The sequence below is a fragment of the Schistocerca nitens genome, chromosome 1, assembly GCF_023898315.1.
Source record: "Schistocerca nitens isolate TAMUIC-IGC-003100 chromosome 1, iqSchNite1.1, whole genome shotgun sequence".
Classification (NCBI taxonomy): Eukaryota; Metazoa; Arthropoda; class Insecta; order Orthoptera; family Acrididae; genus Schistocerca; species Schistocerca nitens.
Window position 1 is genome coordinate 811,768,823 of NC_064614.1, and position 21,901 is coordinate 811,790,723.

Consider the following 21,901-nt stretch of genomic DNA (forward strand, 5'->3'; position numbering starts at 1 on the left):
GATTATTACAAGTTTTGACAAAACATGCAAAAAAACAGCATTACTCCATTAGAGTTTCAAATTAAATGAGTGACCAGAACGCTAGAATGACTCACGGAACAGCAACACATAACGAAAGCGAGCGCGCAGCTTACAGCACTCACAACCGAACTGACAATTTCAGTAAGGCGTATCATGTGACCTGCCACCGGTGTATTATGCAATACCAAGAGCGTTTAATAATTAAAATATTACGAACCATCTCCCGCTTTTCTTTCACGTCGTGGGTTCATTAGCGAACGAAAGCAGTACTGTATTTCTAAGGTGATCGCATACTGAACTATTATAAACTAAATGAATTACCGTGACAGATTAATACAAATCATCTGAGCATTACTTGCCAGTTTCACTTGCCCTCGGAAATAACGCAAATTGACTCACTTGCGCGTTCTCTCAACAGCCTCTACAGGACATCAGCTGTAAGCGTTCCCACAGCGACGAAGCTCTCACACAGTTTCGGCTAATTCAAATTCGTCCCCCTCTATTCGCAGTGACAAACTGAATACTTCAACCTCCATGCGGATATGATATGTGGAGCGCAACAAGCAACTGTCCCCGAACTCTACAGCATAGATACTGCAGCAGTCAGAATTCCAACGGACACGAACAGGTTCGTGTTCATCCAGGCATCTAATAGCTCAATTGTGAAGAGAGCAACTTGTCCAAAACACGTAACAGAAAAGCAGCGCTGTAGTATCATTTAAAATTTACTGACATCTGACGTATTTTCGCTGTTACTGTTTCTCTCAGAAATTGTTCCTCTCCAAAGACAGCTTCATGAAAATGTGAGGTTAAGGAAATAACTGATAATGGCCGAATCGGAAGTTAACAATCAGGGCTACTTCAACATACCAAAGTTTTACATTATTTTATGGCTAAAATGGCGTGCTTCAATTTGTTACAGATGTAGTAACTAAATTTTTATCTTTCTTTTAACTTTTATCCGAACTACGAAATGTATCAGTGAGTTGATTCGGCAATTGTGTACATGTTACTGACAGTATTCCAATACTATTGCACGTCATAATACATATAACATTACTTATAATATTCTTACACCTTTCGTCTAGATACTTCCTTCCATGCACTTAGCGTTTAGGTGTCCAAAAGCAACGCTAACATTTTATTTTACATTCAATTCCCACTTCATAAAGACTTCCACATATATAATGCTAGACATATCACACGAAAAAAGAACTAAAATTAAAACTTGTTTTCGTAAGTTTCCCTGGACAGTACAATTAAGCATTTAACCATACCGTGTACAGGCGGTCTTCGATGCGTATACATCAAAAACTGAAAATTCTGATCAGACAGGGAAACATTTAGGCGTCCACACATAGCGGACATACAAAAAGCGTCTTAAAGTCATCGGTGGGCAGCCACACTAGCATTTTGATGTCTTTACCTATCTGGTAACAAAAGTTATTACAAGCGACGCTAATTAATCAGTGAGACACGATAAAGATTTGAAGAGAACGCTAATTTACAACACGCTCGGTATACCTTTATATATCCGAGTTGAATGGTTATGCTTTCTTATCGGTAATGTGTGCAGTTTCTTAGTCTAACATCCCTTCTGTTTCGCGGCTGTCTTTTACACAATGAATGCTTTGACCGCCGCCCTTGTTTTCTAGGCATCTGTGCCTTATTTTCTTCGACCCTTGAATCGAAAGTGCCTTCAATACCCACTGGGATGTAATGACAGCTCATTACTGGGTCTTCGATAAGCAGATGCAACGAACAGGGAATACTTTCATATGCACATAATTAAACCTACTTGAAATCATTTTGTTTTTACGCAAACAATTTCTACGGGCAATTCTTACACACAATAGTGTGACCAGGACATCTAAAGGCTCAAATGAAACCGAATACTATCTGCAGTGAAAAATTCTGATGAGAATTAAGAACGAAATGTGTGGATCCGAACTCCGCCAAAGGGTGTATTTTATTCTCTACTTCCGACGCTGCACTTGCATACTTACGACGTCGCAATAGAGCGCATTTCGCTGATGACTGAAAATACCACGTCTTAAATACTAAGTGGCTATTAGTCATCATGCGACTTTTTTGTATCTGGATACTAAATTCAGTTTCTTACCTTCTTGGCGTCATTGTTGTTGTCCGCATGATTTGGCTGCGGACTCATTACTGAGCCATTGCTCACTGCGCCCGTCTGCGACAAGAGGTCGTCAGAGCCTCGCTGTAACAAAAGATAACTGTATTACAAAATATGCAAAACACACACACACACACACACACACAGCGATTGAATTTTTAGTCTCGTAATTCTGTATCTTACAGACGTGGAGACCTAGCTTTGACGAACGGCGCTAAAGGCGACAGATGAGTTGGCTATAAAGATTCAACAACCAATATGGCGCTGACTCATCTTCCTGCAACGTGTTCCGGAGAGGAAGCAGCAGGAAGCCTGAATAACAACGAGAAACCGTAATTGATACGCAGCAACTTATTCGCTGTCAAGATGATATACTAATATGTTCAACGTCCAGGCTTGCGCAATGCTCCTGGACCCATGAATTGCTAGACCGAGTCGGGAAACACTACTGTTCATGAAACATCTCTAATTTGCTTTGTACTGAGACGTGTGATGGGGATACCAAAAACGGCGTTATAAACAGTTCTGCACCTAGCGGAAAATATCGTGGTAACAAGGGAATTTTAAGAAATATTCACAGCGAAAATCATTTCTTATAACATTCTGTCCTCAATGCAGATCCGTTAACAACTGAAATAGGCAACACTAATATCCTAGAAGTATCTTAAAATTTGGTAAACGACGTCTTATTTGCAACGAGAGACAGAAGCTTAACTCTACCACCAGCCGATACAAGATCCTTTGTTCACACAGGCAATAGCATGTGCGTGCCTCTTGGTCGCTAACATAGCCGCTATCCGAATTAAAATTATAATAAAGCCCACGACTTACTACCTTCACCTGCGTGTTCTGCATATTCATGAGTGAATTAGACGTTAAAAATTAGTAAACCGACATTACCAAAGTTTCTGCTGCAACGAAGCATGTTTAGAGAGTGTAAATCGGAGTATCAATACACATTTTTATAAGGCTGTAGCAAAAAATCTGAATATCGAAATCTTGGTTCAATGCATGTTATTCACCACTACTTATTTTGCAAAACAGAACTTTTCTACGATTAAAAACATTCACAAGCATTTAGAGAAGTAGCATCGGTTTCCTTCGTCAAACGAATGCCTGGCAGTATATCAAGTATTGTGCAGCAGTAACAGTTCCAAGTATGTTTTATCCAACGGCAAGAAAATTTTACTTCCGGCCAGAATAAACTCATGACGATGTTTACGTCCGGAAAAAAGCACTGCAGCAGCTACTCAAGGTAGACATTGTAGCTGCCAACTTGCTATTAAAAACCAATAAACTATTTTCCGGAGAGCTCTATATTTTCCTTTATGGCCCGTGATACCACTGTTACATTAATAATAATGAGATCGTGTGTGTGTGTGTGTGTGTGTGTGTGTGTGTGTGTGTGTGTGTGTGTGTTTGGCGTTACGCAAAATTTACTAAAGCATCTTTATCGGCCTGAAAAAAAATTCCCTTGCGCGCTGGTTTTTAAATTACATATTTTGTAATAGTACTTATAAACATTACCGACAATGACCATTTCTTGCTCTTGCGTTACATGGCATGGAAGTATCGAAAGTGCTCTCAAATGTATAGAAAACTTTAGGTATGATAAGCTCGTTTAATGATACTCTAGCTGGAGGTATTACAAGCTATTCAACTTCTAATGGTGTAATTTTTACTCTTGACACTGAGAATATATTTCTATTGATCTCTACGAAAGCAAAAAGTTCAATCTGATGGTCAAACAAACAATGACTTCACCTAAACCTAGCGCAGGAACTGCTAACGATGAAGTCCTCAAAAACTATTGCACACCAAATCAACAAACTGCAATAATATGCACGCCCCAAGAATGAGACAGTGTAGAAAAGTGATACAATACCACTGCTCGACAAAATGCTGCCAAATAAATCCACGAAACTGCTGAATCAAATCCAAGCACAGCTACTTCACAAATGTACTGCCTTGGTGCAGACTTGCTGTAGCTAAAATGAGGCAGCGCTAATTGATCCTTTCCCTTGTGATTTGCATACACGATGCCAGCGGTAATTCATTAGCAGTCTCGTGCTCACTGCTACACGCTGTAATATACTTGTGTTCCGATTGTTGGTGTGTCGGCGATGTACAGTCGTTCAAACTGTATAAAAATTTAATGGGGAAGACATGAAGATGAGTATCCGTGTCCTACTGACATAGTGAGCACTGTGTACTTTCGCCAGTGGGACGTACACAGAAAAACGTTTTACTAACATCAATATACTTCACCCCATCAGACTAAATATTTTCAACATTGGATTAATATAAAATAGAGAAATATTGAGTACAATGCAGAGTTTATACAACCATTTGAAACTGTCAGGAAAGTCCTTCTTTGGGATGATCAATTCGCATGCCACAATAGCTTAAATGTCGGGTATTTCGTCCAGGCGTTGACCATTTATGTGAATTCTGCCCTCTGTCGTTTTATGGTAGATTCGTCCTGACAACACTAAGTCTCGTCACCCGTGATTTTTTACTACAAAAGAATTTTCCACGTTTTGCGTTTCAATCAAAATGCGGCGGCATCCACGCGTTGTTTGTTAGACAGTCACGGCGTGAGGGAAAACTTTCCTCTCTTCGTATTATCCTGGAGAATGTCTCTGAGCACTGGATTTAGACATGTTCCATTGCATTTGTGACAACGCTGACACTACGGCCGTACGTCCACTACTTCAACTGCCTGTTCAGAACTCACTGTAAATCGAATGTGCATTTGTTGTTTACACTTATTAGTTCAAGCTACCGCCTTAATTACTGGGCTGACGTCGCTTTTTTAACGTACTGTGTATACCAGTAAGTACACTAACATGGCTGGAAATGTTGAGTTGCATGAATGAACCCAAACGATGGGGGTAAAGAGATGACTTACACGTAGGTACGGCATCCTCGTCTCTTCTCTTAAGGGGAAGTTCAGAATTATGTGAAGCTCGGATCTGAGGAGGCCATCAAACTAAGTAAACGCGAAAAAGGTGCCAGTACAACCCCGGGCGCGGAAAAATAATGGTTTAGAAACTGCAAGTGCCTTAGAGTGCAATATACACGCCGCCGCTGTACACTGTGCCAAAATCCAAATTTTTTCGGATGATTATCGCTTCTTCCAATTTTCCAGTTAGGGCGCATATCTGTGAAGGCTGTGTCGTCGTGACTACAAGCTTGATTTGCTGCACAGCTGAACGCCCTAACGGATAAACTAATGAGATATACCGTACCTCGGCTCCAGGTTCAAATGGTTCTGAGCACTATGGGACTTAACATCTATGGTCATCAGTCCCCTAGAACTTAGAACTACTTAAACCTAACTAACCTAAGGACATCACACAACGCCCAGTCATCACGAGGCAGAGAAAATCCCTGACCCCGCCGGGAATCGAACCCGGGCGTGGGAAGCGAGAACGCTACCGCACGACCACGACCTGCGGACTCGGCTCCAGGATATTTAGGATAAACTGAACAGGGTCGCTTCATCAGTAGTGTGTTTTAATTTGCGAAATGATGTCCATCCTTCAAGTATCTGCACTTCCATACTCTGGCAGAAGATTACCTGACCACGTGCAGTGAGACCTTGTATAAAGAACGGCGGATACTATAGATCACTGACACTATGTGTCAGTGAACATGACTGAGTACGTAATCGGTCAGCAACTTCTCTGCCAAGTTTCTGTAATTGTTGCTTTGTGGGTTCTGTAACTGTCATGTCGTGGATCTAATGGTATGAAGTCGCACATATTCTTGATAGTTTTGTTTCCATAACTTAACAGCTAATGGAAAAGCATTTGCTATGTTTTAGACTTTTTCTTCAAATCGTGATTTTATATTTCTACGGTACTGAAGATAGCGACTAAGATTACAGTCGAGCCTTGGACCAGGTAGGCACGTCGCAGGTACTTCATAATCTTAGGCATCCAAGTCTGTTACTATCATTAACAGGCGCAAACTGAAGAAAAATTTAAATTAATTCAAACACGTGATCACAGATACAAACATCCGCGACAGGCAGCGATACAGGCTTTAGGACAGAAAAACCACGAGTAATAGGTGATTACATTAGACATTGCTACATGCATTACTGTTTTTACACAACTAATCTAGGAATAAGACGGTTGATAAAATTTGCTCAGATTCGTAACAATGGACACAAATGAAGCAATGCCCATCATGGACCTGCACAATTATGTACAATGCATAAAACAAACTTCGCAACAGGTGAAATGTTGCTGTTGACGGAAAAACAATGTCTCCCCAATGGAAATGTAGCGCAATGACATGAAAAGTGAAATGATTTCCGTGAAATTTTTTTTTTGTTTTACTTACTTTTACTTATGAATTCCGTACGTGAAAAATAACAAGAAGCACTTTGGATGGACGTCCACATCCAGCTGTCGGGGAAAGTCCGTTCAATGATCGGACGAAGGAGTGGTATCAACAACACCATTACGTCCATTAAAACAGGTGCTCAAACCAAAATTCGTGTAAGGGCAGGTGTATCTTACCAAGCAGTCGCCTCTGATACACAATAACCGAACGATGGAATTGAAACAAATAGGGCCTCATAAACGGGTATTTAAATTCACTGAACATTCTATTAATTACAGAAAAAAAATATGTTTGCATTTCATTTCATTCTGCGAAAACAATTTACATTAAAAGGGAAAACAAATTCGTTCAAATCAATTTGTTACCAATCAAAGCCTCGCTTTCAATGTGTGATTACTCCCCCTAGTGCAATTACTTATCTTTAATTATCTTTAATTAGAACTTTTCGACGTCTCTTTCACAAAAATGTAGGAACCATAGAAAAGCAACTCGACAAAACTAAATAGTTACAATTTAGTTTTGGCAGTATTTTCACTTCCGTGGATGTGTACTCAGTTACGACAGTGCAATTGTTTTCGCAGTGTGGTCAAACTATATTATAACTGAATGTTAAGCAATATGTTCCCCACTTTTAACTCTTACAGTTACAACCAGTGTGTATCCTGCGTTCCATTTTTGCTTTGATTAAACGTTTTCGTATACTCGAACTGTAAATCTTATTTTATATCAAATCAGTACTTTTGTTAAACTTATGTTACATTGTATCAGGGTACGACTTAAATAATGTTCACCATCCTAATTTGTATTTAGATATGATTAGATGTTTACTATTTACATATTAAATCCCAAAAATCTATCAGTATGTATGCAGTTTTTTTTAATACTACGACTTCGGAAACAAAAAGCTTTATCCAGAAGAAAGTTTCAACTTTCTCAAATTTACTAGTGCTATTTATCAGACTTTTATATCGTAACTAATATCAGTATTATTCTCCTTCCGAGTTAAAGTAATTATTTATACCTTTATTCTTTCATGAACTGGATTGTAGCAGACGTTGTAGCCTTAACAACAGCAGGCAGAAACAACTCATCGAAAAAATAGAGTTCTCTGCCATTACGGAGAATTTCAAGCGTAGACAAGCGCAAATAAAAATACCACTTGACAACGCTTTTCCGTCATGGATTCTACGAAGTCAGAAGTCTTAGCTGCTATGAGCATAAAATTTTGCATTATCTTTAATTCAGAATATTACCATCTGAAACAGTCCTCCGCCCGTGCTTTTAAAATAAGAAGTATCTCCCGTCACGTTTCCCGCTCCGTAATAACGCACATGAAGTAGATGGAACAAATTAGTTAGTTATTCGTGCGGGAACCAGGGGGCACGCTCGTTCGCTGAGGGAGGGGCAGTTCACAAATCACAGGCAGAGAGGAGCTTAGCAGAGGACTTAAGCGGAGCACCTGATGCGGCAGCTCGGCCACTGTTTATGCACTACGATAACAAGTGGACGCCCAAATCAATTACCGAGGCTTTGGCGCACCTGCGTGCTGCTGCTGCGGCGGCAGCGGACACTCCCAGCCGCTTTTTGAGCCGCCCCGACACCTCCGGGACTCCGGAGACCGCTCTATTTCCGTTTTATCGCCCCCGTAAATCACCTTCCTGTGTACGCCGGCGGGCCACGATTATTACCTGTTTAATTATTGACCGGGCTCCGGGAACCGTCAAGTGTCGGTAGGCAGCCGCCGTGCGTCCTGTGTATATTTATGTCTCCATTTCGTCCGATTTTAAAAATCTCTCTCTCTCTCACTCACGCACGCACGCACTCATTCATTCATTCGTCCCTAACAACTTCTTTCTTCCCCCTGGGTCAGGAAAGTGCAAGAATACATACATGAGAGGGGTGCCAAGCTTTTCAACAACCGAACTGCAACTATACAACATTACGAAAAACTACCGCCCGGAAGTGGGTAAAAACTAGAAGGATAACAAATCAGTAGTCGCTTAAATAATATGCAATTACATTTTTTATCTGAATTTCGTTTCGTCTGTGTGTGTGTGTGGGGGGGGGGGGGGGGAAGAAGTACACCATATTAGACTTTTAAATGCAGTGTATTTCCTACAATATGTGAATTTCAAGATGCAATATCTTATTTAGGTTCTATGTTTATGTTAACCTTAACGAGAGTGAGAATGACTTATGCGCTATCTTACTCGCGGAACAAGTCATTATTAGTCACGTCCAAACAAGATCGCTGGTAATATGTGTGTTTTCAGTAAGGACAAAATATTCACTTTGCCCATTTGATGGGCGGATTGCAGGTATAAGATTAACTTTCTGAATCACAGAGAAATCTTTACTATATTACTAGCTCCCGGGAAACCACGAAGTTTTCGAACAAATAAAAAAGGGTTTCTTTCTCCTTAACGGGTCTCCCATAGAAACAACTTTGTTTACAAGATTTGCTCTGTAGTTTTGGGCAACTTAAGCAAATGTGCGAATTTTAGTTTTGGAAATTGATCTGACAAACTTTGACATTTCTCATTCCACACCCATTTATTAACACAAAATACTGACCTTTCATTCACCCAATATCTCTAGGCAGATGTACTAAGGACTACACACTTTGAAAAACAGCGTAGGACCTTCATCGAAAATGCTTGAAAAATTCAATGTTCCCTCCACTTAAAAAAACTTAGGCTACTCACAGTAGAATAGCACAGACAAGTATTCGTGTCAGATCCTGCTTTTAGTTATCCCATCTACTAAACATTTATGGTCGTCTAAAAATTAGTTCATTGACAAAACAATTACTTTACACACATCGACTGAGAAAAGAAAAGCTTTTCAGGCGGCGTGGTGACATGCACTACGAGTATACTTATTTCCTGCGAACGCTATCACGAGGTATCGTTTGATCTGCTCCGTTGAAGAAGAATGATTGAAAGACCTTTTAAGACCACACGCTACTAGAACGAGTATATTAATTTTCGTTGAAGCCTAACATATTGCGTGCGCTCCCCATAGCTGAAGTTTTAGTCAAACTGCGATTTCCAGTTTTGTAGAAGGAGCCGATGACATCGACGTGAACGTACTTAGCGCCTAAGACGTGAGGTAGGGTACAAGGCATCTACAAAAATCTGCCAAGTTTATTTGTATTTGCGATAGCCCTGTACACTTATGCATTTTATGGTGTCACAAGTAGAACATCCTTATCTGCATAATTTAAATGCCTGAAAATTAATCATTTCGCCATTACCTATCTGCTTTCCCTAACAGATCCAGAGATTTTGTGATTACCCCATAACAATGATCTGACGTAGTCCCGCCCTATCTTTTAATAAGTTTAATTTCGAAGTTTTTTTTTATTTACAAGTATTTCTGAAGACTGGTTTGCATCCGTCGAAACTGTTGGCAAAGTTTGAATAAAACTACCTTTTGTTGTGACTGGTTCGCTGTATTTACTAACATTTTTATTTTCTAATCGAAGGATCTCTAAATCGTCTGACGTCACCGACTGCGTGCAATGGACTGCATCCACAACACCGACGTGACGACTTACAAGACCTATACAACAATTGTTATCTACGAACTAACCATTAATATATCCGGCTGAAATATTTTCGACATCACTGTCTAGTAGACATACGTTTGGACGTACAGAGCACAGAACTAACCGGATATGTCTACCTCTGTCAGCCACTCAGCGCTGAAGGCAGTCGCTCTGTTACAGACAAGAAATCCGATTTAACTTGTACAAGAGCTGCTTCTATGGGTCAGCGTTAGGTGTTGAGAGTACAAAAACGGCATTTGTCTCCCTACAACACGATGACAATCTGTGCCGTAACATAGGAATTACAGTACATGACTATAAAACATGTTTTGAGATGGCAACCACCCACATTTGCCATTTGTTGATCTAATGACATATGGCTTTCGAAAACGTTTGGTGATTGTTATGTAGCGCCTATTTCAGGGCTGTAACACTGTACGAGTGAGTTATGAAGGTGTCCTGGGCGACACCGCTTTTGGAATCCTGTTGCTTTTTGTGAAATATGCCACAACAGGGACACACGGTCATTACTGCCGCTTGGTACATCACATTTCAGACTTAGCCATGGTGAATATCGACAACCCAGACTACTCACTACAATACGTGTAGATAAAAACGAAAATATACTCGTTCTAGTAGCGTGTTATCTCACTAAAAAGTCTTTCAATCATTCTTCAACGGAGCAGATCAAACGATACCGACAATAAGAACCACAGGTAGCTACTTTTTTTCCGTAGCTACGATTACTGTTCCAATTTCGGCTTTCCATAACCTGAATTGCAATGATAGCTGCTGAGTTTTAGGACGCGTGACTGGGGGCTGGGGTGCACACACAAACTGCGCCAATTGAATAATCACAGCAAATCGGAGAAATACCATATGTTCAAAAGGGCGATCGTTCTTACCACTTTTATTGTTTAAGATCAGAACAGAATTGACTGATGTCCCAAATATAAAAATGATTTTAGAAAGTCGTATGACGCGTATTGTACCAGAGGCCTATTGGGTCTGCTCGCCGCAGAATGGAGTCGTGGTAACCACATAGGCGTACAAGTATGTCCACCTCGCCTCAGTTGTTGAAAGCACTTTCGAAAGGGCCAAATGTAACAATATACTGCCACGCATGTTAGACCTGTTATCTGGAAACTCTTGAATAGTTCTAACATATTCAATAATCATGGTGACAAAGTGCTTTTGTTATGTATACGGTAATAAGTTATGTTAACAGCAACCACTGGTAATATTAATGTAGAAATAAAACATTTAAAAGAATTAAAAATAAGAGGAATTGACTGAAGTTCAAAGTGAGTAACTTCCAGCTAACATTACCAGACATGTTACTGGCATCTTCAGAAAAACTTTGACGACTATCTGCAACTACACCTCCTTCTAAAGCTGTTGTTGCTACACTATTCGCTCGCACGGGCATGTGCGTATCTCGGCAGCATTGCACTATAGCTATTATCCCTAAAGGCTACACGTCTGTATATTGATTTATTAAGTTTATATTTTTTTATTATGCAAGTATGTCAGAACATCGTATCCTCAAAAATTACACGGAAAATGAATACAGCGTTAATAACACACTGTCTTGTGTATTTATGTAATGAACAGTTTACTATTTCTCCAGTAACTTTATTTAAATATTAATCACCACTGATAATAGAAAATCATGGTAATTTAAGAGGTGCTCAATCTCATGTGTTAGCTGACACTACCTTTATAAGAGAGTGGCGGAAGATGCTCCTGTCAAGCAGGTCTAAATATCAATTTAAACAATATTTAACGACGTTCATCACAAGCTCACCTGTGCGAGAATACCTACTTACCGTATTTGTCGACAAATCTTTGTATTTATTGTGAATGGTCTTAGTGTGACAATGTTTTATATTTCTTTAAATACATGTTGTTTTAATATATTAGTCTGGAAAGTAGTCATTTGAGACAAATTCTGTGTCTAGAAGGTTAGAACGATGTATTTTGGTGGGAGACACCCTTCAGCTAATGGAAACGCAGACAGTAGCGGAACAATAGGGACTCAAGAGGAGACTGGCCTTCCGGGTGAAGGGATCACGGGAGCGATTCTGGAGAAACATTTAAGTTTGTTCTTCAAGGCAGACATGCCTGCGATTAGTGGTGCTTTATTCGGTCGTGTGGCTGATAGATTCTGGGCGGTAAACTGCCGCTACCATACTCTGACTTCTGAAAGGGGGCATTGAATTTCGATGGGTCAATGTGCACCTGTGTAGGACTAACTTTATCCGATTGTATAAAGGAAGTGAGGATCGAGAACGAGTTACTATTCTTTGTATCGTATGTGTTAGTATGTAAATCATCATGTTAACTGTTTTGAGCTGGTGAATACTTCATGTATAGTGATCACGCAATGGTCTTTAGTTATCTTGCATCTTTGATTACAATTTAATTTGGGGATTTTGCTGCCATTCAACGCGGCTCAACGTAACTATACTGCATTTGATAAGGGTATTCTCCGTCTATATTTGACCTGAATATCATAGGACTTGTTTATTTGAGATGTCCCTTTCTGAATAAACATTCAATATAAATTGTTATCCACATGAATTATAGACGTTAGAACAGAACCCTGCTATTCAATTATTCATTTCACTTTTATTGTATCTACAGTTTATTATTTACAGCAAATTAGTTGCGGGACATGAAAGCAGACTGCGTAATTCGATCCTATGACTGCATTGAGCCATTTCTTTTTTTAAAGCATCCCTGCATGTACCTACAATAAGAGAAATTACAGGTAAATACGCAGCTGGTTTGCTCGTGTAGGATGCTGGTTTGCTTGTATAGGTTGTTGTTTTGAAGAGCAACTCAGCAGTAGAAAATTGTCCGGTAACGTCGTAAATCGGTAATCGTATTGCAACAATGGTAAGTATACCGTGGAATGTGCACTGATCACTTGTCAAATTGACGAAAGACATCAATCTGAATAGTGATGAGTACGTGTTCCGTCTTATACATCATGCGCTTTTCAAACTACAAAAGGAAGAGAATGGTTTTTGCGTCCTCTTCAGCGTCTACGACAAACAATATATTCCGAGTGCTGGTATACAGCGCTTCGGTAATTCGCGTCTGTATGACGTAGTCTTATTCCGTTTGCGAGTGCATCGAGGAAAACATGACTGCCCGAATGCCTACGGACGGTCCCACCCTTATTCTCATTTTCCCAGCTCTATATGCGGTGGACGCAGCAAAACTGCACAGGTTACTCATGCAACAACAAGGTCTTTAAGTGGTAGAACAAGCACGAATACGGGACAGTCGGGCCCTGAAATCGGCAATGTTCTTTTAAAACGAATCGTCCAGCATTCGCGTTTAGTGGTTAATGTAGAATTGTAAATCCTAAATCTGGACAGACGGAAGTAGACATACAAGTTTAGTGCGTTAACCAATGCATCAGGTGGCTCGAAACGTGTTTGCTACTGTTCGTTCAGTCCTGTCGGCAACCGCATTCCCGCCTCTGCTGGCTTTGCATCCTGGCTGTGTTTGTTTACGAGAGAGAGAGAGAGAGAGAGAGAGAGAGAGAGAGAGAGAGAGAGAGAGAGGGGGGGGGGCTCTGTTGTGTATGCATTCCCGTGCAAGCGTGAGCAGTTGGCACCTCATTACCACCCACGGGACGTGGGGACAGCGGACGATAAGGCTAGCAGCTTACTGCTTAGCTACATTGCACAGTTCTCTCGAAAGCACGTTAAGTCTGACATTTCCGCTAGAGCTATTACAAGAATCATTAAACAAGTCCGTCTGCGCGTGACACCAATGATGCGTACACGAACTTCCAACGAAATCTGGCTTGATGCGCCGACGAACACGTTCCGAAATGTCTTATTACAACAGCTACGTGCAACAGATATACCAGAAATTCTGGTATAACATTTCCCTTACTGCTTACGAATGATATCGGTACAAAACAACCCCACTGGGGTATTTCTCAACATTTACATTTGCAGTTGCAACTTCCTCAGTTTAGAAGTGGTAGGTGATTTAATTTCTACTCTTAATGTACACAGATTGCTTTGTGTGTGCATTAATCTCTCACTACAATTGCTGTGCCCTGTATTTCCATCACACTGACTGACAGTAAGATATGTTTGCGACAGGAGACTTTACTGTGAATTGCACTGCCTTGACGTGGTAGGAATACGTTTTAATGTTCTCCGAACGATTACCATCTCCTAATAGAACTGGTCCACAAACTTCCACTTTTTTATAGAACTAAAGTAGCTTGTTTTATACATTTAGATTAGCTGAAGACTAATACCAAGGTTAAAATTGTCTCCTACCTCAAGGTTACAAGTAAATAAGGTGTTAACGTTTCACACTCACATTTATGGGACCCTGTAAGCTACATGCAAAGGCATTGTGAAAAGGGTCCTCTACCGAAAGTGAGTGATTGGTGCTTCTTGTAAAATGTGGCACTACTGGTTTACACTGTTAAATCGTGCACACACCAACCAGTCATATGAGGATTGTCGAAGGCAGAAACCAGACGCAATTTTTCAATTTGTCACTGCTGCCTGCTCTGCTGCTGCGTTACTTTGCTTGTTACTGCGACAAGTATTGTGGAGGCAGTCACTGAATGGATGTGATGTGATGAAATTGAGTTGTTACTGCACGAGTTAAGGCTTTCACAAAAATGGCCCGCACCAGCAGTAACCAACGTTACATTTGTGCAGATGTCATTCGTCGTTCAAGCCGAAAGGGATTTAAAGTAGTGAAACAAGTATACGCCTGTATATCGGGTGTCGAATTTGCGACCAATTCGTGGGCTCCACACACGTGTTGCACCTCGTGTTCGTCTGCAATGGATGCTAAGATGCATGGTAAAATGGTCTCCATGGTGTGTGTGTGTGTGTGTGTGTGTGTGTGTGTGTGTGTTTTTGTTTGTTTTTGTCATTTGGCGTGAACCCAAAAAACATGCATCGAATTGCTATTTTTGTATGGCAGCGCCCTTGAGGAAAGGAGTCAGTACGAAGAGGATGAGGTATACCCTGAAATCCCATCTTTCATTTGCCATGGAGTTCCTGGCGAGTGATTGCAGTTCATCGAGGAGGAAGAGGAGGTTGTGTTTAAAGTCCTGACTAGAAACGGGCCAGTTCCGGGGGTACTACCATCAAGCAGTAATGTGATTATGTTGAACCGACGCATGTACATCCGGAAACGGGCAATTATCTGCCAGTGACACTGACCCTACATTTACACCAACACCTGAAGAACCACACAAAAGTCCTACAGTACGAAATCAGTGTGATATGATTAGGCATTTAGATCTTCCAAAGCATAAAGCCGAACTCTTGCCCTCACGACTGCAAAAGTGGAATCTTCTCACTGGCACTATGTATGTGTGTTTCAGGAGCGTCACAAGAAACAAATGTCATTTCAGGCTAAAGGCAACATAACCCGACGAGTAAAGACTGCAAATGGCTCAAAAATAAACCTATTGACAGTATTTTGACAACTGTAGGCCATTAATCCCTGTCCCATGTACTGCATTACCTAAAGAAAGTTTTAAAATGTTTAAATCCGTTGTCAGCAGCGTTAATTACAACAAGCACGAATGGCTGGTACGTGAACATTTCAAAACTCAGTGCTTTGCTGTCTGGTTTGCACGGGGGTTACACCAAGTATTACTGCTGCCTGCGTGAACGTGGTCTTCCTGCCTCAGAGAAATTAACAGTTCAGGAAGGCAAACCCAGCCTTTCAACATGCACCGTCAAAAAATATCGGATTAATGTTAAGGAGAATACTGATTCACACTAATCAAAGCCACCGATAAAGGTTTTCGATAAATTCCGCTGCACATCGCAGGTACGTACACGCACGCATACGTGCGGGACTCGCAAGGCTGACGGCTAGGAGTAAAGGCATTCCCGGCATAGTGCACCTATGTGAATTACCCAGCTGCGATCTGCTGGCTATCTGGCGAGAACCGCCGGAGTTACCTGGCGCGCTGCCGCTGGCGCGTGTGACGCTAACGAGCGGGACAAGCCTGCGGCCTTGGTTAGCCCAGAGCGTTGCTCCCGCCGCGGGAGCTGGTACGGTTAAGGACGGCTTGCCAACCACGTCCGTGTCCCGTAACAACTTTACAATCAGCGGGATTGTTCCGTTGGGTTTCCAGTCTAAGTAGCAATGTGTTGCTTGCTTCCTCTTCCGGAGAACTATAACTTCAGGCCGTTAGCTCACTCTCTTAGAGCTGTTAAAATCTGAATTAAACGTAATCCTACTGTAGAGAGATAGAATTACTTCAGCACTAAAACATTTACTTTATATTACTTGAACATTCCTCCACCGATTTTTCTGCGACATACCTATTGCGTGACCTTTAGATGGACAACTCCGAACGATGTACAAACTGTCTTAATTCCTTCAGAGTAACTAACATTTGTCGAATTTCACGTTTAAACATAGCGACAGGGAGACATCGAGTGGTGTTAAGCTGTAAGATCTTTGTGGACACACTGTATTACCTCTTCAAACTAGATCTCCGAAGTACGTTGGGCCACTTCGACGCCTCTGAGTTAATATGCGAGATTTCGAAGAAATCTCTAATTGCAGATAAACTGTTTCTCGCATACCGATAAGCCTGCGATCAGATTGAGAAGTTGGGTTGTTTTTTAAAAAAACTGCAACATGTCTTACCTTGCCAACACTATCCGTTGACAATCTTCATGTACGGCCTTATTTGGTCAAAATTAATGATTTAAGAAAGAAAAGATAAGAAATTAGTGAACTATAAGATTTTGCACCATTCCAGAAAGGAGTAAATTGCACTTTGCAGTCATTATTCTAAATCAAATTCTCGAAGCAGAATATTACTTTGCTGTGTCTTTTATACTGCAAGAAAAATTGAAGCCCAGCAATTACTAACACACTTCTTGTGACGAACAGTTGCCTTCAATTAAGTATGACGACTTTTTAATTTGTGTGAGTTTAAGATGAAACATTTTGTATGTTAATTAAATTTTGATAATTACACAGTTCGGTTTTATTGTGTTTTGACGGTTTTTTAAGTCGCGTAGGTTCCTTTGCGCCGCGTTAAATTACAACTCTGCCTCCGATAGTTTCACTTCTTTGCCTAAGTGAATGTTGTTTGAAACAATTCTGGTGACTTAAGGTATCATTAGATTTGAACTTTGCCTCGTTAAACTACAGGGTGGCGCAGATGGATCGGGTGGTTTTGAAGTGGACTGTACGTCTGGAGGGGGGGAGCCAGGTGTTCGGCGACTTCGTCCTGTGGTGGGGGGGGGACGGGAAGTTTCAGTTGCAGGCTGGCAGTCAGTCGCGATGGCTACGTGGTCCGTTGAGCATCGTGTTTTCGCAGTGGAAGAGTTCATACGCAATAACGAGTCAATTGTTGCTGTGACGCGTGCCTTTCGCCGGCGTTTCAACATCCCACCTCGCGGTAGTGTTCCTAAGCGAGATACGATATTGAGTTGGGTGCATAATTTCCGCACTACTGGTTCATGTGCTCCAAAATGGACGCCTAGACCGCCAACAATAACAACGCCTGAGAACGTGGAGCGTGTGAGACGCGATGTCACTGCTAGCCCACGTCGATCAACGAGACGTCGTGCTCAAGCTCTTGGAATGTCACGTCGGAGCCTTCAAAGGATTCTTAACGAAGAACTGAAATTCCACCCCTATAAAATCCTGTTGGTACAGAAGATTCTCCCAACAGACCATCTTCAAAGGCTTCAGTTTAGCCAACAGATGTTGGAGTTATTGGAAGATGTAAACCTGATTATCATGATGTCTGACGAGGCTCACTTTCACATTAACGGATACGTAAACAAGCAAAATTGCCGTTGCTAGGATATCAATGCAAGCTGTACGCGCTCTGTTCCCTGGCCGTTTGATTTCCCGTAATGGAGATGTCCATTGGCCCCCTCGCTCGCCGGACCTCACGGTATGTGACTTTTTCTTATGGGGCTATTTAAAAGCAAGGGTCTACATGAACAAACCCCGGACCATTCAGGAGTTGAAGGCAGCAATTCACACCGAAATCACATCAATTCCTGGTGATGTGCTTGAGCGGGCAATGCGGAACGTTAAGGACCGACTCCAAGAATGCGTCGCTCGAGAAGGAGGGCATTTGATGGATGTAATTTTTAAAAACTAACATTACTATTTTTTTGTTAATAAACTTCCATTGTAACTACACGTTTTGCACTTTATTTCAATCCAATACCTTTACAATTGACAGTTTGACAAGTATTTTAAAACCACCCGATCCATCTGCGCCACCCTGTATAATTTATCTTTTGAAGTGCACTATCTCAGTAAGCGATTCACTCAAATAACTCTTACAGAATCAAAACCTTGATGTAAATCTGTGTGCAGAGTTTACTAGTCGCTGGTTGTTCCGTTATTCGTCAGAGTATTAATTCTCTGTACGCTGTAACGGGTTCCCACTTGTGTGCACAACGATTCCGAGATTATTTTCGCAGTCACTGATGGCTAAGTTAGCAGCAGAACTTTTGTACACACTTATGCATAGTCCCCCTGTTCTTTGTTTATGCAAACCGAATACTCAATATCTCACTTATCGTCAATAAAACTATGGAACATACAAAATCGATTAATGAATTATACAAGGAGGACAGTTGCAACTCACCATATAGCAGAGATGCTGAGACGCAGATAGGCGCAACAAAAATACTGTGAAACAAAGTTTTCGCCGACACACACACACACACACACACACACACACACACACACACAGTGTCTATGGCTGCCACCCGCCCGCCTAGCCGTTCCGTTTAACGCGCTGCTTCCCGAGCGGGAAGGCGTGTCGGTAACCGGCACGAATCCGCCCGGCGTATTAGTGTCTAGGTCCGGTGTGCTGGACAGCCTGTGGATGGTTTTTAAGGTCGTCTTCCACCTACCTCAGCCAATGCAGGCTGATTCCCCTTATTCCACTTCAGCTGCACTGTGTCAGCAATAATGGCTGCGCAAACACCGTTTCCACGTACGCGTACACCATAATTACTCTACCACGCAAACATTTGGGGTTACACTCGTCTGGTATGAGATGTTCAACGGGGGAGGGGACTCCACTGGGGGCCGAACCGCACAATAACCCCGGGCCCCGGGGTTCGGTGTGAAAGAAATGCTGTGACCTGTTGTGCGGTTGTGAACCACTGAGGGCTACGGTGGGACGAAGCCTCTCCGTCGTTTCTAGGTCCCCGGTTTAATACAATACAATAGCTGCCAAGACCATACTTATCTTCAATAAAGGAAATTATTCGACCCGTCGGTGCTAATTAATCTTTCATTATCACTCAAGTAAAGGTACCATGGGCGATCATAATTTTCAAACTGTCTGTAGGATGTAGGCGCAGCTTCATTGTCATAAAAACTTGGCGTTATTCTAAAGCATAGTCATTGATTCGTATCCGGGCACCTACAGCACTAGTCGACACCCTTGCTCTTGCGTTGTTCAGAAGGTTCCTATCTGTGACCGGCACTACTTTGAGCAATTATGTAACAGCAGCAGTGATGGAAAATACTAACTAAAGAGTTTCTGAATTGCTCCTGTCACCTCTTTCCTCATTAACAGCCTGTTATTTTTTTACATATTTTTTGCATTTTCAAGCAAGTTTGATAAGATAACATAGATTTCGGGAACATACAATTTCGTTGGCTGTGTGTTTGAATTTCGATAACTACAATACCGGATGTGGCCACAAAATAACGGGATCACTCCCGTAAAGCGTATTTCAAAAACATGCATATTTACTTGTTGTCCCCCTGAATTTATTGCCCTCTAACACTACAATGCTCCATGCGAATTTTCCATTGATGGAGACAGTGCTGGAAGTCTTCCTCTGTGAAGTTTTATGACGCGTGCCTCTTTCTTTCAATTGCTTCAACGTATTTAAATCTTGTTCCTTTCAAAGCAGATTTTACCTCAGAACAAATACGTCACATGATGCTAAGTCAGGCGAATAAGGTGGGTAGCCTAACACTATAATGCTGTACTTTGCTAGATACCTCTTAACAGGCAATGCGGTATGAGTCGGTGCCTTGTCTTGATGCAGAACCCATGACGGTCTACAATTCGCGTCGTTCGTTTTCGTATATCCTCACGGAGTTAAGCAAGAACGCCATGGTAGTAATATTTAATAGATTTATCTCGAGGAACCCAGTGAAGAGACAATTCCATGAATGTCGGGAAAAAAAAAAATCACCGCTTTGAATCTTTATTAGCACATTTGACCTCATTAGTTATCGTTGTAGTTGGGCCCTACTGCACGCACAGGTTTAGTTTCTACGTCATAAACTAAAAATCAAGATTAGTCACCTGTTATCTCTTTCCAAAAATTATCATTTTCAATTGTATTCAAAGTGTCAGAAATTTTGAGAAGTTTCTTTTTGTTTGATAGTGAGCATTTTCGGTACCAGTGACGTGCACACACTTCTCATGTTAAATTGCCGGGAACGTTCCTTTGAAAGGGCACTGCCGACTTCCTTCCCAGTCCTTCCCTTATCTGATGGGACCGGTGACCTCGCTGTTTGGTTGGTCTGTTTGTGGGAGGGGACAATCATGTTAAAATGGTTAAGTAAAATAGCCTTAGCATTCAATTCCTACAGTTTAACCGAAGATCGAATATTCTACTGACGGTCAGATCGAATCAAATCACCTACTTTTTCGATATTTTCATCCGTTTTTCATGTTTAATAGCTTTCCGGTCGTGAGTCATCCAACGTCTCCTCGACCACACTTCTTTTGGTTTGTTGGTTGGTTTGGGATATAAAGGAACCAAACTACAGGGTCATTCAATCAGTTTCCTGGCGCAAGCAAGACTCAAGGTATAAGGTACAGAAACACCCAACACCTCACATAAAAAGAAAACGAATGGAAAGAACAAAAAACGGGAAAAACCCAACGATTCCATATTCTGCTAACAGTCATTGGATCTCGACCAACGCGAGCAGCAATGTCGCGATACGATAAACCGCAATCGCGATAGGCTACAATCCGACCTTTATCAAAGTCGGAAACGTGATGGTAGGCATTTCTCCTCCTTTCACGAGGCATCACAACAACGTTTCACCAGGCAACGCCGGTCAACTGCTGTTTGCGTATGACAAATCGGTTGGAAACTTTCATGTCAGCACGTTGTAGGTGTCGCCTCCGGCGCCAACCTTGTGTGGATGCTCTTAAAAGCTAATCGTTTGCATATCACAGCATTATCCTCCTGTTGGTTAAATTTCGCGTCTGTAGCAAGTCATCTTCGTGGTGTAGCAATTTTTTAATGGCCAGTAGTGTACTTTCCCTAGGAACTGTAAACCTTATCCACCCTATGAATAGTTATGGTTTTATACAGCGGCATAGAATTTATCGGCATTTTAGAAAACGAAATTCAGGGAAAAAAACACGTTCTGGACAGATCTTTGATGTGCAGCAACATGTACGCTACACATTTTCGTATGACAAAGGTATAAATAAATTCGAATTCCATCAAACTCCGATTCTTACTTTCCGAAGCATTGAAATCGAGATTGCGTTTTTCTTAGCCAGTCATAGCTCGTGTAACGTGATCTCGTCAGCCGATGACAGGATATTCACAGCCTAGGGCACGTGATGTAGTCATCCAAAAGTAACATCACTATTAAGTAGCGCGAACACACGAACAGGAAAAGTTAATCGCTTAAATTAAAATACATGATATTACATGTGAAAGCTTTGCTTTCCTTGTAGCATTTGACTCTTAAGATTAATAAGCTACAAGAGAAGCTTTCACAAATAAGGTTTATTTTTTGCACGTGTTACTCTTCAAGATACATGACACAAATGTGCC

At 41.4% G+C, this 21,901-nt stretch overlaps 1 protein-coding gene across 5 annotated transcripts in view; it reads right to left on the reverse strand.

Annotated features, from left to right (window-relative positions):
* LOC126262599 (polypyrimidine tract-binding protein 1) overlaps positions 1-21,901 on the reverse strand; it is a 267,901-nt gene that overhangs the window by 224,089 nt on the left and 21,911 nt on the right. For all 5 annotated transcript variants that reach the window (XM_049959377.1, XM_049959370.1, XM_049959355.1 and 2 more), the window contains exon 2: positions 2,144-2,245. In XM_049959377.1, coding sequence (XP_049815334.1) covers positions 2,144-2,245 — 102 coding nt within the window. The remainder of the gene's footprint in view (positions 1-2,143; positions 2,246-21,901) is intronic.